The following is a 14,633-nucleotide window of genomic DNA, read 5'->3' on the forward strand; positions in this document are numbered from 1 at the left end:
CCAACTATCTCTCTGCATCAGGTAACTGCCGTTGGGCAGTTAAAAGACAGCAGCCCACTTCCCCACCCTGCCTCGGTCCCTTGCATCCAGCATGTGAGTTTATTAGGCAGTTCTTCTAAAATTACGTTGGCTGAGCACGGTGGCTCATGCCTGTAACCCCAGTGCTTTGGGAGGGTGACTTGAGACTAGGAGTTGGACACCAACCTGGGCAACTTAGCAAGACCCCATCTCTAAAAAAATTAATAAATGAAATGGAATTATGTTCACCTGAACTTAATTACTTATAACAAAGACAAATGTATTGATTTTCAAATCTAAAGGGAATTCACCAAGATGCTGCCAAAGAAAGAGCATACTTATTCCCACTTCCTGCAGAGTCTTAAAACACCTGAAATGTTTTTCCAAGGGTGATTTCCAAATACAATCATTTCTCTGTATTCATGCGAGATTGACTCCAGGACCCTCCAGAATACCAAGATCCTCAAATGCTCAAGTTCCTTATATAATACAGCATAGTATTTACATATATCCTGCACACATTCTCCCGTATACCTCAAATCATCCCTAGATTACTTATACCTCATGCAACGTAAATGCAATATTTTCTTATTTTGTATTTTTTTAATTGTTACATTGTTACAGAGGGCTGAGTATATATTCTTTCTTAAGGTGTGATATTGAGTAATATGTGTCCAGAGTGCTTAAGATACTGTGTTTGCAGGTAGGGAGTCTCATTACCAAAAAAAAATAAATAAGTAACAATGAGTGATGATGATGATGATGATGATGATGCACTAAAGGATCAGTAACTCACTGGCCAGCAGGCCCATCCCCCGGCTCTCAGTTGCTTGTTCACCTTCCCCCTTCCCTGCCCTTCAGCCAGTTCCCAGGTACTGTTTGACTCCACGGTGAGTTAAGTGAGCTGCCAGAGAGCCGTCACTGTCCACCGAGGCGTCCCGGTAGTTCCCTGATCGCTGCTGGTCATGTGCTTCTAAGGCCTAGAAAGCCAGATTCTTTTTCTAACATCCAGCTTTTTTGTATCCATCCCTGAGCTCCCCATTTTTTTGATGCCATAACTCCCACCCCTTGGATGTCTTCCTGGTTCTTAGCAAAACACTTGACCTTTTTACTTCCAGTTTTCTCCTGATTTTTCACCAGACAGCTTCAGCCTTATCAAGATTTTAATGACATTCCCAGCTGAAACAGAAAGGTTATTACAACATGGTTTCCTACTCCATGGAATTTTATTTGGAATTTATGGGAGGAGCCTAATGTACCCTCTGATAAGCAGGAGTTCAAAAAATCAGATTTTATGTGTAGACTTACTTCCTAATGCCCCTTGAAGGAGGTACCTGCTGTGTCTCTCCTTATATCTCTAGCTCCTGGGTTAGTTCAGGACACAGAAGCAAAACTCTGATTTAAATATAATGATGATGCTACCAGTACTCTGCGGATAAAAATCTCATTATTTTTAAAGTGCTTTCCACAGTGGAAGGGTCTTAGGGTTATAACTCATGACATCTGATAGACCCTTTTGTTCTAGGTTGTAAAAGGTCTTTTTTTTTTTTTTTTTTTATCTCTCTTGGATGTTTAACATTTTGAACAGGATTACATGCAGAATGTTCATGGTAAGGAGATTGACCTTCTGAGAACCACTGTGAAAGTCCCAGGGAAGAGGCCACCCCGAGCCACGTCGGCCTGCGCGCCCATCTCCAGCCCTAAAACCAATGGCCTGTCCAAGGACATGAGCAGTTTACACATCTCACCCAATTCAGGTAAGCTTACAGCAAACGCACTAAGAAATCAAGTTCAACGGCAACAGATGGTCCAGGCTTGAGGACATTGCTGGGCTCTTAGGTTAAGTGGAGGCAGTAACTATCACATTACAGATTAAGGTTTAGAAACCTTATCACTTCTGTGGCTGATCATTTCCTTTAAACTTTCAGTTCCGCAAATGCCAGCGAGCAAATGGTGCTTTGAATCACAGCTGCAAAAACCATGCATCTAGGCCTTTCGCGGGGCCGCGTGGTGGAAAGTGAAGTTTAACATGTGAACTGGGTATTTAAGGGCCTTCTGAAAAGCATGAATTAATGTTAAATGTCAAAGATTAACTCATTTGCGGTAACTGTATGTATGAAAGTGGAAAAACCATTCGGACGCAAGATTCAGAGGAAATCATTTGACCTATATAAAATGTAAATTTTGTGTTATTATATTTTAATTATCTGCCATTCTTTAATGCAACTTTGGTTCTCTGTATTCTCTTTTAAAGGAGATTTTTTATTCATTCAGGATCAGAGAAAGCTAGTATTTTCTCAAATGTTGATGTGTTTAGATAAATTCCTGGCTTCTGTGCCCAGTTGCAAGCCATCCAAAATGACGTTGTTCATTTTATTTACGTTTTTGCAAATAATTGCCCTGTGTCATGAACCTTCCCATTGCTGTTCATCAGAGATAAGGTGAAGATGCTCTTGAGTCCTCCCACACACACAGTCAGGCTCCTTCAGCATAGGGAAATCCCTTCAAGAATTTTGCATTTTCTCCAGCAGGAAGTCCAGAACTTTCTTCTCTCCCACCTACATCCTGTCTTCTTAAAACAGATGTCTGGCTAGGCGCAGTGGCTCACGCCTATAATCCCAGCACTTTGAGAGACTGAGGCGGGAGGATCGCCTGAGGTCAGGAGTTCGAGACCAGCCTGGCCAACCTGGTGAAACCCCATGTCTACTAAAAATACAAAAATTAGCCAGGCGTGGTGGCAGGTGCCTGTAATCTCAGCTACTTGGGAGGCTGAGGCAGGAGAATCACTTGAACCCAAGAGACGGAGGTTGCAGTGAGCCAAGATTGCATCATTGCACTCCATCCAGGGTGACAGAGCAGGACTCCATCTCAAAAAAAAAAAAAAAAAAAAAAAAAACAGATTTCTCTCCTACAAGAGTTTCTGGTCTTTAATGCTGCACTTTCCTCTTCTGAAGCATTAAGTGCTTTTAAAGAGGGACGGTGCTGACAGCCTGGTTCTGTGGCATGAACGACACTGGTAGGTGAGAGCAGGATGGTACAGAGGAGTTCAGATTTGGGTCCTCCATCCTGGGCTCCACCACACAGTGTTAGGCAGTCCCTGAGCTGGTTCCTTCCCACCACATTGGGGTGCTCTTGCCTGGCCTGCCTGTGTTGCAGGGGGGCGATGTCAGAGAAGATAACATGATAGTGCTGGGAAAGCTGAATACAAACACAAGCTGTTGTTTCTCATCAAAATAAAAACTGGCTTTATGCTAAAGGAGTCTTGAGTGCCTCCCAGAAAAGTGAGAACAGTATTTTTCCTGGGGCTTCTATGACCTGCCGACCTTTCTCCCAAGACGTGCGTGAGGTTTTTCTTACTAGAGCGGTGTGCTAACTATGGGGTGAGAAGAGAGAAAAGAAGGGCACAAGAAAGAGAAAACAATCTGTAGTGAGGAAAAAGCTGAAGGCTTTATTGCATTAGCACATTACGTAAAGTCATTCATTTATTCAAAGAATATCTATAGGCCGGGTGCGGTGGCTCACGCCTGTAACCCCAGCACTTTGGGAGGCTGAGGTGGGTGAATCACCTGTGGTCAGGAGTTCAAGACCAGCCTGGCCAACATGGTGAAACCCCATCTCTACTAAAAATACAATAATTAGCTGGGCGTGGTGGTGCGTGCCTGTAATCCCAGCTACTCAGGAGGCTAAGGCAGGGGAATCGCTTAAACCCAGGAGGCAAAGGTTGCGGTGAGGTGAGATCACGCCACTGCACTCCAGCCTGCACGACAGAGTGAGACTCTGTCTCAAAAAAATATATATATATCAAGCACCTATTATGTGCCAGAAATTGTGCAAACTATAGATATGGAGTCCCTAACCTCTAGAATTCTTCCATTTCCACCTCCCCTTCTGACCCATCACATCACATCTAGTCATCTAGTTATTTAAGTCAACAAGTGTTTATTGAGTTTCGTTTTTATAATTTTAAAGTGATAAAAATATGTTAAATAGAATTAATTAAACTTAAATAAAAAGTTATTTATCTTTGTAACACGGTGTTTTGAATTATGTATATACATTGTGGAATGGCTAAATCATGCCATTCGTGGAGTTTCTAATGTGTGCCTGAGATACAGTTCCTGCCCTCAGGAATCTCCCCTGTTGTTGGGGAAAGAGACAAGTAGACAGAGGCCGCACCAAGCCCCAGACCCCAGCAGGGCTGTGTAAAGGGCAGGGCATGGAGACACAGTGATGCTGTGGTCGGCTCCACCCCAGGAGGTGGGCCAGGCTTCAAGGAATAGGGGATACCTGCTGAGTTTGAATGAAGGATAGGAATTTGCCAGGCACACAGATATGAAGGAAGGGCACCAATTCTGTGAAGAAGCGTTCACTGTGTAAAAGTAGGATTTCGAACATCCTCATCTTGAGACTTACTTTCCTTGGAGCCAAATGCCACTGTTGTCCTAAGGGAAACACTAGTGTTTGATTATAAGTAGATAATACAAAGGCCCTATAAACCGTGCCATAGCTGATGGAATCGGCTGTGGCATGGGCCTCTCTCTTTGAGGGAGTGAGCTGTGTGTCCTTGGAAGGCATTTCCCATTGCTCAGTTTCATTCTCTTTAAGAGCCCCCCTGCTGGGCAAATGGGAGGGATGTGACGTGATTGAAATCCCTTTTCCATGGTCACAGCCCTCAGTGTGTAACAGGACATCTCCGCAACCCTCAGACAGGTTAATCCCACACAGGGGCCTGGCTGACTTTCCCTCTTCTCTGGATTCCAACTAGGGCTACAGAAGTGGGGGTATGGCCTTAGCACAAAGGCAGTGCCACTTTGGGAAGAAGAAAATGCCTGATGGCCACAGCAGTGCTAAGGGAAGTGGCACCCTGACCAAGCATGCCGGTGAAGTCATCAGCTGGTGTGCAGCGAGAATGCACAGATAGATCCTCAGATGGCAGCCCCCTGTGGATTGCTCAGCTTCGTTCTCGGGTTCTGAGAATAAGCCATGGGTGGAGGCACTTCTGTAAGAGGAAGCAGCTTCATTAAAATATTGGGAAATTTTAATTTGCATTCACCTCCTCTAAACATGAACATGAATCTGTAAAGTGATACATTCTTTCTTGCTTAAGAAATTAAAGCATTTGGGGATTTGAGTTTTTATGCTCTTTGAAAATTGAGTTTCTTATGTCTAAAACCATCATTCACAAAATGTCCTTTCACCTGAGGAATTCCAACACAACAAATTCAATCTGAAATAAATTGAGGCTACATTTAAGAGACGGACTTTTAGCTAAAAATAGGTATTAGAGAGCTGTTTGCCAAAAAATTGAATACTTTATTTTTCACTCTTGAGACTCGTTTGTTTTGTCTCAGTTCTAGGTGAGCTGGAGGGTTTTCTTTCTTTGTATTTTCATTTCTGTATTCATTTTCTTATCTCAATGTGATTGAATTAGATCAACGTTTTACGCCTTCTCTTCCCGTAATTTGCATTCACATAGACCTGATATATGTATGAACCTAAGTCTTTGTGGATAACACCTATTATTGCTTTGGAATTACTGTCCATATGTGGAATGATTCATTCAGTTGGTACAACCATTCCCAGGGTTCTTGATACACATTTCCAAATTAACTTCTAAAAGGTTTTATATAAAAACTCTTCCCATCCATAGCCGTCACCCATTTCGCCTCACACCCTTGCTAATGCTATTAATATTATTGTTAGAATTTATGCTAATCTGATAAGCCATAAAAACACCTCATGTTTTGTTTATTTGGATTTCTTCAATAGGTAGTGAAGCTGAACAGCTCACATGTATTAGCTGTACGTGTTTCTTACGTTGTAATTAATTGTTTAGGGGTATATTTGCCCATTTTTGCTCTAGGTTCTGTCTTTTTCTTATTGATATCTAAGAACTCTTTGTATATTTAGGATATGAATATATTTTGCAGGTATTTCCTCAGTTTATTATTTGCCTTTTAAATTTTATGGTCTTCTTTACATAAAGAGGTTTTCCCTCTCTTTTATTTATAATCAGATTATCTTTTACTGTTGTGATTTCTACTTTAAGCTATTTAGAAAGCCTTTAATAATCTTGAAACCAGATCACAGTTTATATATGTATACCTCTAAGTTTTAGTTTTATTGTTTTTTTCCTTAAAAAATATATGTATATGTGTTTATGTGTGTGTATACATGTATATGCGTGTATTTAGCCCCTAACCCACCTTTAATTTGTTTGGGTCTATTGTGTGTGACAGAAATCTAATTGAATTTTTTATTCAAATAAATAATCAACTGTCCTTTTTTCTCTTTGTTGAATTTTTTTTTCTTTCCCTATTAATTCCATATGTCTCCTTTGTTGTAGAACTCAATGATTTCATCAAATGGGCTGTGTTTCTGGCCTCTCAGATGTTATTCCGAGACCTGATATCCCTGCATTGTCTTATCTTAGGTAGATTTACCACAATGTCGTAGGTTTATGACTCCGTTTATATCTGGTAGTATATAACATAGTTGAATATTTCTCTTTTATCTTCCAGTTTTTCTTGGCTACTGCTACCTGCTTATTTTTCTCAAATGAACTAAAGAATAACTTGAAACCTTCTCCGTCTTGATAAAAATAATCCCCTCATTGGGGCACGTGACATCAAGACTTCCTGAGGCTGTGATACGGGCACGTAAATAAAATAATAAAAATAATCCTATCATGGCTTTTAACTGGCATTGCTTTTAAGCTATTAATTGTGGAGGAAGTGACATCTTTACTATGTTATTTCCCAATTTATTCAAATTTGTATTATAGCCTCCAGCAAAGTTCAGCATTTTTTGTTTTCATTTAGATGCTGGACATGTCTTGTTAATCTATTCTGTTAGTTTATAATTTTTGATGCATTGTGAAGCTAATCGTTTTTAGAGGGGTGGGGTCTATTACGTCATCTAATTGGTAAGAATTAAGAAAACTCCTAATTTTTGTATTTTCTATATTCCGCCATCTTGCTGAACTCTTGTTAGTTGGAATAGCTGTTGGAGGTTTCTCTTGATTCTCTAGCACACAGTCATCATGCATTCCATATTTCAAATATTATAATGCCTAACTGTCAGTCAGTGTTGACTTTTAATTTCTCCCACCAGTTTACTGACACAGAGAGTGGATTGTGTCGCCGCCTCCTGTGCCATTCATCTCCATTGTTACTGAGTCTGCTGTGCGCCCACCCTTGATTAATGCTCTGGATATCCGGGTAGGGGGAGGACAAGACGGTCTCCTTCCAGGACCCTTACACTCAAGTGGGGGTGGAGGATTCCAAAGATAAACACACAAGTAAGATCGTTGTAAGGAGTGATAAGTGCTGAAGGGATACTTGGGGCAATTGAATAGAAAATAACCTGGAGGGGGTTTGGGGTGGGGTATTCCTAGGACTTGGGAAGTTATTTGCCTGTATTGGAATAGTGACTACATTTCACACTTTAAAACGCTGGAAATGTGGTCATCTTCCTGTCAGTTTTTGCTGTGGGTTTGGGAGAGAGGAAGAAACACACACTGTCAGAGCAGCTGCCTTGTGCACTGCTGATGACTGGGCTCAGGCCACCCTCTGGGGCTCATGCATTGAGGAGAGCAGAGGAGCTGCAATGGTGATGGGGTGGCTCTGGGCTCCCTGTGGCGGTCGTGGAGTTCAGGAGTGGGCTGGGGCACAGAGCAGGCTGTGCGACGAAATCAAGGAGAGCTGGCCAGTGTTGTCCCTGCCACCAACACCCCCAAGAGAGCATGCATCGGAACAGGCAGCATGCCTAGGGAGAGCAGAACCTTTTGATGTGGATGCTGGTGCTCGAAAGAGGGAAACGGAGATGATTGTGAAACTCAAACCTCCTCACAGTCACAGAGGAAGAGAAAGAAATGGAGAGGCAAGGCAGCTCTGACCATAGGTGGTATGAAGTGCACCAGCCACTCACAGCGCCCCACACAGTAGGTCTAAAATGAAACCCACCAGTCACCATGGGCCATACACCTGCTCAGAGCCCACAACCAGCCTTCTGGTTGGTCGAGGCTGCAGAGAAAACCTTGGCCACTTCATCTGCCTCATCAGCCCACATACTCTTATTCGTAGATAATGGACAACGAAGACATTTGTGGGAATCAACAGTAAAAATGTGAAGGATAACTGATCTTAGGAAAAAGGGTGACATTTTGGTGAAAGGGAATTTAAAAGGAAATTGTAACTCCTATCAACAGAAGGATTTAATAGGTTAGTTATTAATGATACTCATAAAATTAAGCAAACAGCATGTGTTTGGCCGGGCGTGGTGGCTCATGCCTGTAATCGCAGCACTTTGGGAGGCCTAGGTGAGCAGATCACCTGAGCCCAAGAGTTCGAGATCAACCTGGGCAACATGATGAAACCCTGTCTTTACAAAAAATGCAAAAATTAGCTGGGCATAGTGATGAGTGCCTGTGGTCCCAGCTGCTGGGGAGGCTGAGGTGGGAGGATAGCTTGAGCCCAAGAGGTCAAGGCTGCAGTGAGCCATGATCATGCCACTGTACTCCAGCCTGGGCAACAGAGTGAGGCCTGTGTCAAAACAATAAAGAGTATGTGAAAATACTATAGGAGAAAGAGTTTTAGAAATAAAGATTGCAAAAATAAAAAAATTCAGTAGACAAATACTGTAAAGAACATGGCTAAAGACATGTTGGTAGTCAAAGATATAACAGAAGAATATATGCTAGAGGCAAGTAAGGATATCTGAAGAGTCAAGTATCAAGTTGGATGGGAGAGGAGGCTCTGCAAAAATAAAAATAAAATCTTAAAACACACCCAAAATAGGAGAACAACAAGGTAACCTTACAAGAGAAATCTGACTGTAGAATTCTCAAGAGCAACATGCATTCTTAAATGTAATGGAAATATTCCCTCCTAAGGACAATTAAATCTGAACCTAGAAGCCTATGCAAAGACGACGACTAATGAAATGAAGGTAGAAAAAAAGACATCTTTAGACAACATACAGGGCTATACAACATCTCCATCTTAAAGGGTTTTGAAAAAACTACTTAAGGATCTACTCCAGAAAAAAAGAAGAATCCAAAAAATATTTATTCAGGCCTGGTTAAACCTTCCCTTCCTCATTCAAGGTCACTGGCTTCTCAGGATGTCCATGGCCATTATCCACTTCCATTCTTCTGGCCTGGAACTTACGCTGTCTAAGTTGCCATTCTAATGGGGATCCACCAGAAGCCACATTTTGGAGAATCTTCCCAACTTGAATTTCAGGTATAGGTCCAGAGAAGGAGGTGAAACAACGTATTTTCTGACATGAATGTTTGGCCAGCCTAGTTTGGTGAAGCTTTATCCACATGTAACAGAATGCAGAGTTGTACTGGCTTCCACAGTTATTTTCACATTTAAGTAGAGAGCAGGAAAACATAATGGCCAAGAGCAAGGGTTTCGGAGTCAAAATCACTGAATAGAATGCCATTTCTCCTGTCTCAGACCCTTCTGAAGTTGTCTCACTAAACCCCAGCTTCCTTGTTTTTAAAATGGGGAAATGGTGTCCACTTCTATTCTACAGAGAAGAACACACAGCATTCCTTTGAAAAACTTGGCTGATGCTGACTTCACAGAATTATATCATTACTTCATCATAATGGTTATGCCAAAAGGAAGGAAGAGGGGAAAGAAATTATGTTCTTGAATTAATTTTTCAAATACAATAAAGCATTGACATAGCCTTTGAGTAGACGTAATGGACATAGGGCTTAGACTTCACAAACCCATGCTCCCCAACAGACAGCATCCCACTATCATGGCAATGAGGGGGCAGACAGAAGAAATGCTCTTTCGGACTTTCATGGATCTCCATGGAGCTATCTGCTCCAGTCTGTGTCCTGTGGTCACTTTATTCTGTAACTCCTGGTTGTGACATTTTTGTTCTAGGATGACAGATATCTTCTTGTCTCTAAAGTGTGTCTTTGTTGGGTTTTTGCAACTATGGATATGTTTTTATCCTAACCAGATTGATGCTTAGACCTTTGTCAAAGGAAACCTTTCCGCTTCTCCTCCACATCCCCCCCCTTCCCCACTTGAGGCCCCCAGCGGTTTCGAAATATTAAAGCCGTCAGGAGGGTTGAAGCTGATTTTCCAGGGGAGGTGGGGGAGGCGGGGACAGCAAATGTGTTTTGAGTATTGAACTGCCGTTGACATCTAAAGTCTCAACCATGCTGTTTTCTCCACACTTCAGCAATCAGGACATCCAGCAAACCCATAAAAAACCAAACTAATAGCATGAATATTCAGTGACCTAGAATACTAATTATTGTCATGAATATTAATGTGATCGGACTTGCTTTTTCCTCTCCTCTTTCTCTCTCGTCCTCTTTCTCCCTCTCTCCCTCTCTCTTTTTTTCCACTTAGCCGGCTCTAAAGATGGGTCATAATGAGAGCATTTAAGAGGGAGCGCTCTCCGCCGTGACAGGGACCGGGGTAATAAGGAGAGCTTGATTAACGTGGTGCACTTGGGGGAGAGATGAGAGGCTTCACGTGGGCCTGTTCGGGGGAGGCAATGAGGCACCGGCGGCTCTGTTGCTGCTCCCGGAGATTAATGAGGCCTAAGAGTGCATTAGGAACAGTGACAAAGGTTTGATCTAATGGGCTCAGTCATTTTTCCTTTGAGTGACAGACGCACAGAAGTAATTGGCTGTGCAGAATGGCAGCTCATTGGTGGTACTTAAGGATACATTATCCCTGTTGTGTGGCCCGCAGAGGCTGTTTATCAAAACTGCTCACACTGCAGACGCGGAGTCGCGAAGCTGCTGTTACAGTGGTAATAGCTATTAAAAAAAAATAACGCAACATCAGAACTAGACCCGTTGTTGTCTCATGGAAAGAAAGTTTTTCTTTGTTTAGTTTCAAACGGTCTAGAAAACATTGTAATAACTCTGGAGTCCGGAGTCTGTTGTGGGCCCTGGATGAGCAGTGTCAGTCCACGCGTGTCCCCTGCCGGCATGCGGCGTGGCCAAGGCTTGGTGGAACACAGATCCTTCCTTCCCACTCGTGTCGACCGAGGTCACCCGGGAGTTTCCCACACGCTGGATCTTGGTTCCAACCTCTGATATGTAAACTGGAGGCTTCTGCTAAGTACCCTTCTAGCACCTGGGTAGACCATTTGCAAACGGAAGCCTTATTGAGGGTTGAGAATTATTTTTCTGAAATAAAACCTCAATATCAGTAGCGTGTGATGTCTACTTTCATAAACCAGGTTTTGTTGGAATTGGTTTTAATGTCTACTTGACAATTTTTAGGGAAAAAGTGAATGTTTTGTGAGGCTTCTCTTAGACATCAGGAAGTTAGCTAAATCTGACATTAAAAGACACTAAAGTTCATCTTAGTTCTTTTTAAGAACTGCAGCATCTTCAGCTTGTATGAGTAATGCCTTCTGACTACTAGTTGTTTCTGTGTTGATACATTGCTCCCACTGAGGTTTAGGCAAATTTGTGTGATATTACTGCTGTCATTAAATTGTAAACTCTTTGAGGCATACACTGTTACTTCTCTTTCTTTGTTATCCTCTTTTAGTTTTGTGACCTAGCAATTATTTTTTCATTAAGTCTATAGTCCTGCATGTTACCCGTCATGTGACATGTAAGTGATCGATGTTGAGGAGATTAGTTGGTTTCCTGCAGATGTTGTTCCCCTGTAGTAGCCCTCCATGGTCCCGAGCATTGGTGTGCAATTCAGAAGTAAGTGTCGCACTTCCGATGTAAGGAAAGCTTCCATTATTTGAACTCTAAGCAGAGTGTTCTTTTCTGAAAGAACCAACTAAAGCAACTTGATTCCTGATGATTTCAGCTGAGGCATAACAGGATGGCCAGGCTCCCGAGTTGGGTGTGGTAACAGGTGTGCCTACAAGTAAATAAAAGGTGCTTCAAAAACTTTTTTTCTCTCAAAAACGTGTGTGGGTGGTGAGGAATAGTGTTTCAGCTGCTGCACTGATGCTTCTGAGACCAGCGAAGTGGTCTGCAGGGTCAGCTGTGGGAAAGAGGAGGTGCCGGGAAGAGCCTGTGTGAATTACTCGGGCCCCCTCCACCAGGGAGCCAGCTGCCAGCCCCAGGCGCCAGTGAGAACCGAGGCCTTGGGAAGGGGCTTCTGACTCTTCTAGGCTAGAGTTGAGTCCGTGGCTTCCCTGCTTTCTGCAGTCCTTTCCCACGTTGGCAGAGGAGAGTTTCTCGAAGTAATCATGACATTTTTCCGTCTCGAAACCTTGTGACCCATTGTTTTGAGTTACCACTCATATAGTGAACGATTGCCTTTCTGGAATATTTCTAGTGAGTGTTGGTCAAACTCGGCAACATCCCAACCAGCAAACCTGTAAAACCCGCCCATGTTATCAAACTTGTGAGCCCGGGGTACTCCTTGGTGCTTAGTGCTGGATTCGGTTGTGAGATCATTTTGTAAGAACTGGAAGGCAGAGAAAGAAGTAGCAGTAAATACTTCTCAGAGTAGAGCAGTGTGGCCACCTGCTCCTGGAAAGGGACTATAAAATTCAGAGATGACCAGAGAAAGTTCCCCTCAAAACAGTGTTGTCAAATGAAAATGAATTCTATGTTTAAACACACACACACACACACCTGTTGCATTTATCATATAAAGGAGAAAGAATGAAGATGGAACCGTTATTCATGGCAAAGGAAGACACCAAACAAACAAAAATTCTTTTCTTCTCCATTTTCATAATGCTTACACACCTCATCCTCACTGTTGCATATCAGCTTGTCCATATAACCCATACCAGGAGATGGATTGTGGCCAAGCCAGCCGTATGATGGCTGTCTCTGTAAACACTATCGGAATCTGGAGCAGCACGTGTTCCTTCAGCAGATAAAAATGGCGAAATGAGAAGGGCACGCATTGTTTTGCGAAGATCAGAATAAAACTCCACATTTTAGGAAGTGACAGTGAACCGTCTTAATTCTAGGATGTTGAATTCTGCATGGCCACGTTGATGTGTTTAGTAGTCATGACATTTGTCGTTGCAGCTGGGTCTGGATTCTATATATTTTTTCTGTTCAATGTAGAACTGTGTGGCTGGAGAAAGCTACTTTGTCTTTAGAATAAATAAATACACTTATTTCTAAATACAATTACTTAAATGAGAAGTTAGCGTCTGGCATGGTAAATATTTTGTCTTGAATTGTACAAGCTGCCACATGATATCCACCCCCAACATGGAGCAGTAACCCAGGGATGGGAGGGAAGGGATGACCCTGGCGCTGCAGCTCACTGTCACCTGCTGTCAGGCCATGTCCTTCATCTGCGTGTACATGGTGCCCCAAACACAGGGTTTTGTTTGTTTTGTTTTCTCTCCTTCCTTTCTTTTGTAAACTGTACCTCTGACAACATTGGCATCGCTCTGATCATCAGACCTTTGGGATGCTGGAAGATGGGGGTGCCGTGGAGTTGTCCACAGCACCAAGCACTTCACTAGTTGATGGTGGGTGTTCAGTAAGCACTCACTGAGGGAGTGAGCTCAAGCAAAGTGATGCCAACTACAGCACTAAAGCAAACAGAAGGCAGATGGCATGACAGTTTATACTTGTAGAGACACCATTACAAGGGAAACATAAGGAGAATATTCAGACATTTTAGATTTTAAAGACAAAATGAGCAACATCATCATTTTAAGCTTCTGCTGAAAAACTGTAGAGATAGGAAAACCCACTGTTGATGAGATTAATAACTGATATCTGCAGAGGTTTTGCAGTTTACAGAGTGCTTTACATAATTTGATCATTATATTAACCACATGGGGCATACTGTTATCATTATCACCATTTCTTCATTATTATTATCCACTTTAGAAATTATGGACTAAATTGTTTTAAAGATGCCCAGGTTCCATCTTCTTTTAGTTACTGGTCATTAAGAAAATTAGCAGCACATATCATGAATCAGAAAGACGTATTATGCTGTTTGTTCCAGTAATAATGCTACTGAGAATTTCTCCTAAGGAAAATTCAAAAGTAGAAGATGTCCTTTGCAGTGTTGTTTACAGTCAGAAATTGGAAACAACCAAAACTATCCAGAAGTAGAAAAATGATAATATAAATTATGTACATTAAATCACTAATGTTACATATCTAAAATTATGAAGATTACATAACATGAGAGAAATGGTTAGGAAATCACATTAAAGAAGTATATAAAGTTATATCTTTTCTGTGGCCATAACCAAGAAAAATGTATGCGTATGTTCACTACAAAATCGATCTATTAGATGAGATTTTGGTGGATTCAGTTTACATTATTTGTTTATCTGTACTTTTTTGCCAAGTAAATTTTAACAGTACAACAAAATAGGCCCCCATTATTTTTTCCTTGACTTCATATTTTAGAGCAGAGAGGAAGCAGCATACAATGAGCTGTTTCTACATTGTAGGAAAGAGCCGTGAGCTGTATAATTCCAGGATGTTGAATCCTAAGCCTGGCCACATTGCTGTATTTAGTAGTAATTACATCTGTCATTGTGACTAGGTCTGAACTCTGTACTTCGTCTGTGATAAACATAACATGGAAAATCTCTTAACTAAAAAGAAAGGTATCAAGAAACACCAGATTTGTGTCTCCCTAGTAGATGTGTTGAATTGT

General features: G+C 41.9%; 1 protein-coding gene across 11 annotated transcripts in view; it reads left to right on the top strand.

The window, feature by feature from the left end:
- Positions 1 to 14,633, top strand: part of AGAP1 (ArfGAP with GTPase domain, ankyrin repeat and PH domain 1) — a 639,080-nt gene that overhangs the window by 414,538 nt on the left and 209,909 nt on the right. For all 11 annotated transcript variants that reach the window (XM_021924443.2, XM_021924444.2, XM_021924446.2 and 8 more), the window contains one exon: positions 1,607 to 1,775. In XM_021924443.2, the coding sequence (XP_021780135.2) occupies positions 1,607 to 1,775 (169 nt within the window). The remainder of the gene's footprint in view (positions 1 to 1,606; positions 1,776 to 14,633) is intronic.

The sequence above is a fragment of the Papio anubis genome, chromosome 10, assembly GCF_008728515.1.
Source record: "Papio anubis isolate 15944 chromosome 10, Panubis1.0, whole genome shotgun sequence".
In the NCBI taxonomy this organism is placed as follows: domain Eukaryota; kingdom Metazoa; phylum Chordata; class Mammalia; order Primates; family Cercopithecidae; genus Papio; species Papio anubis.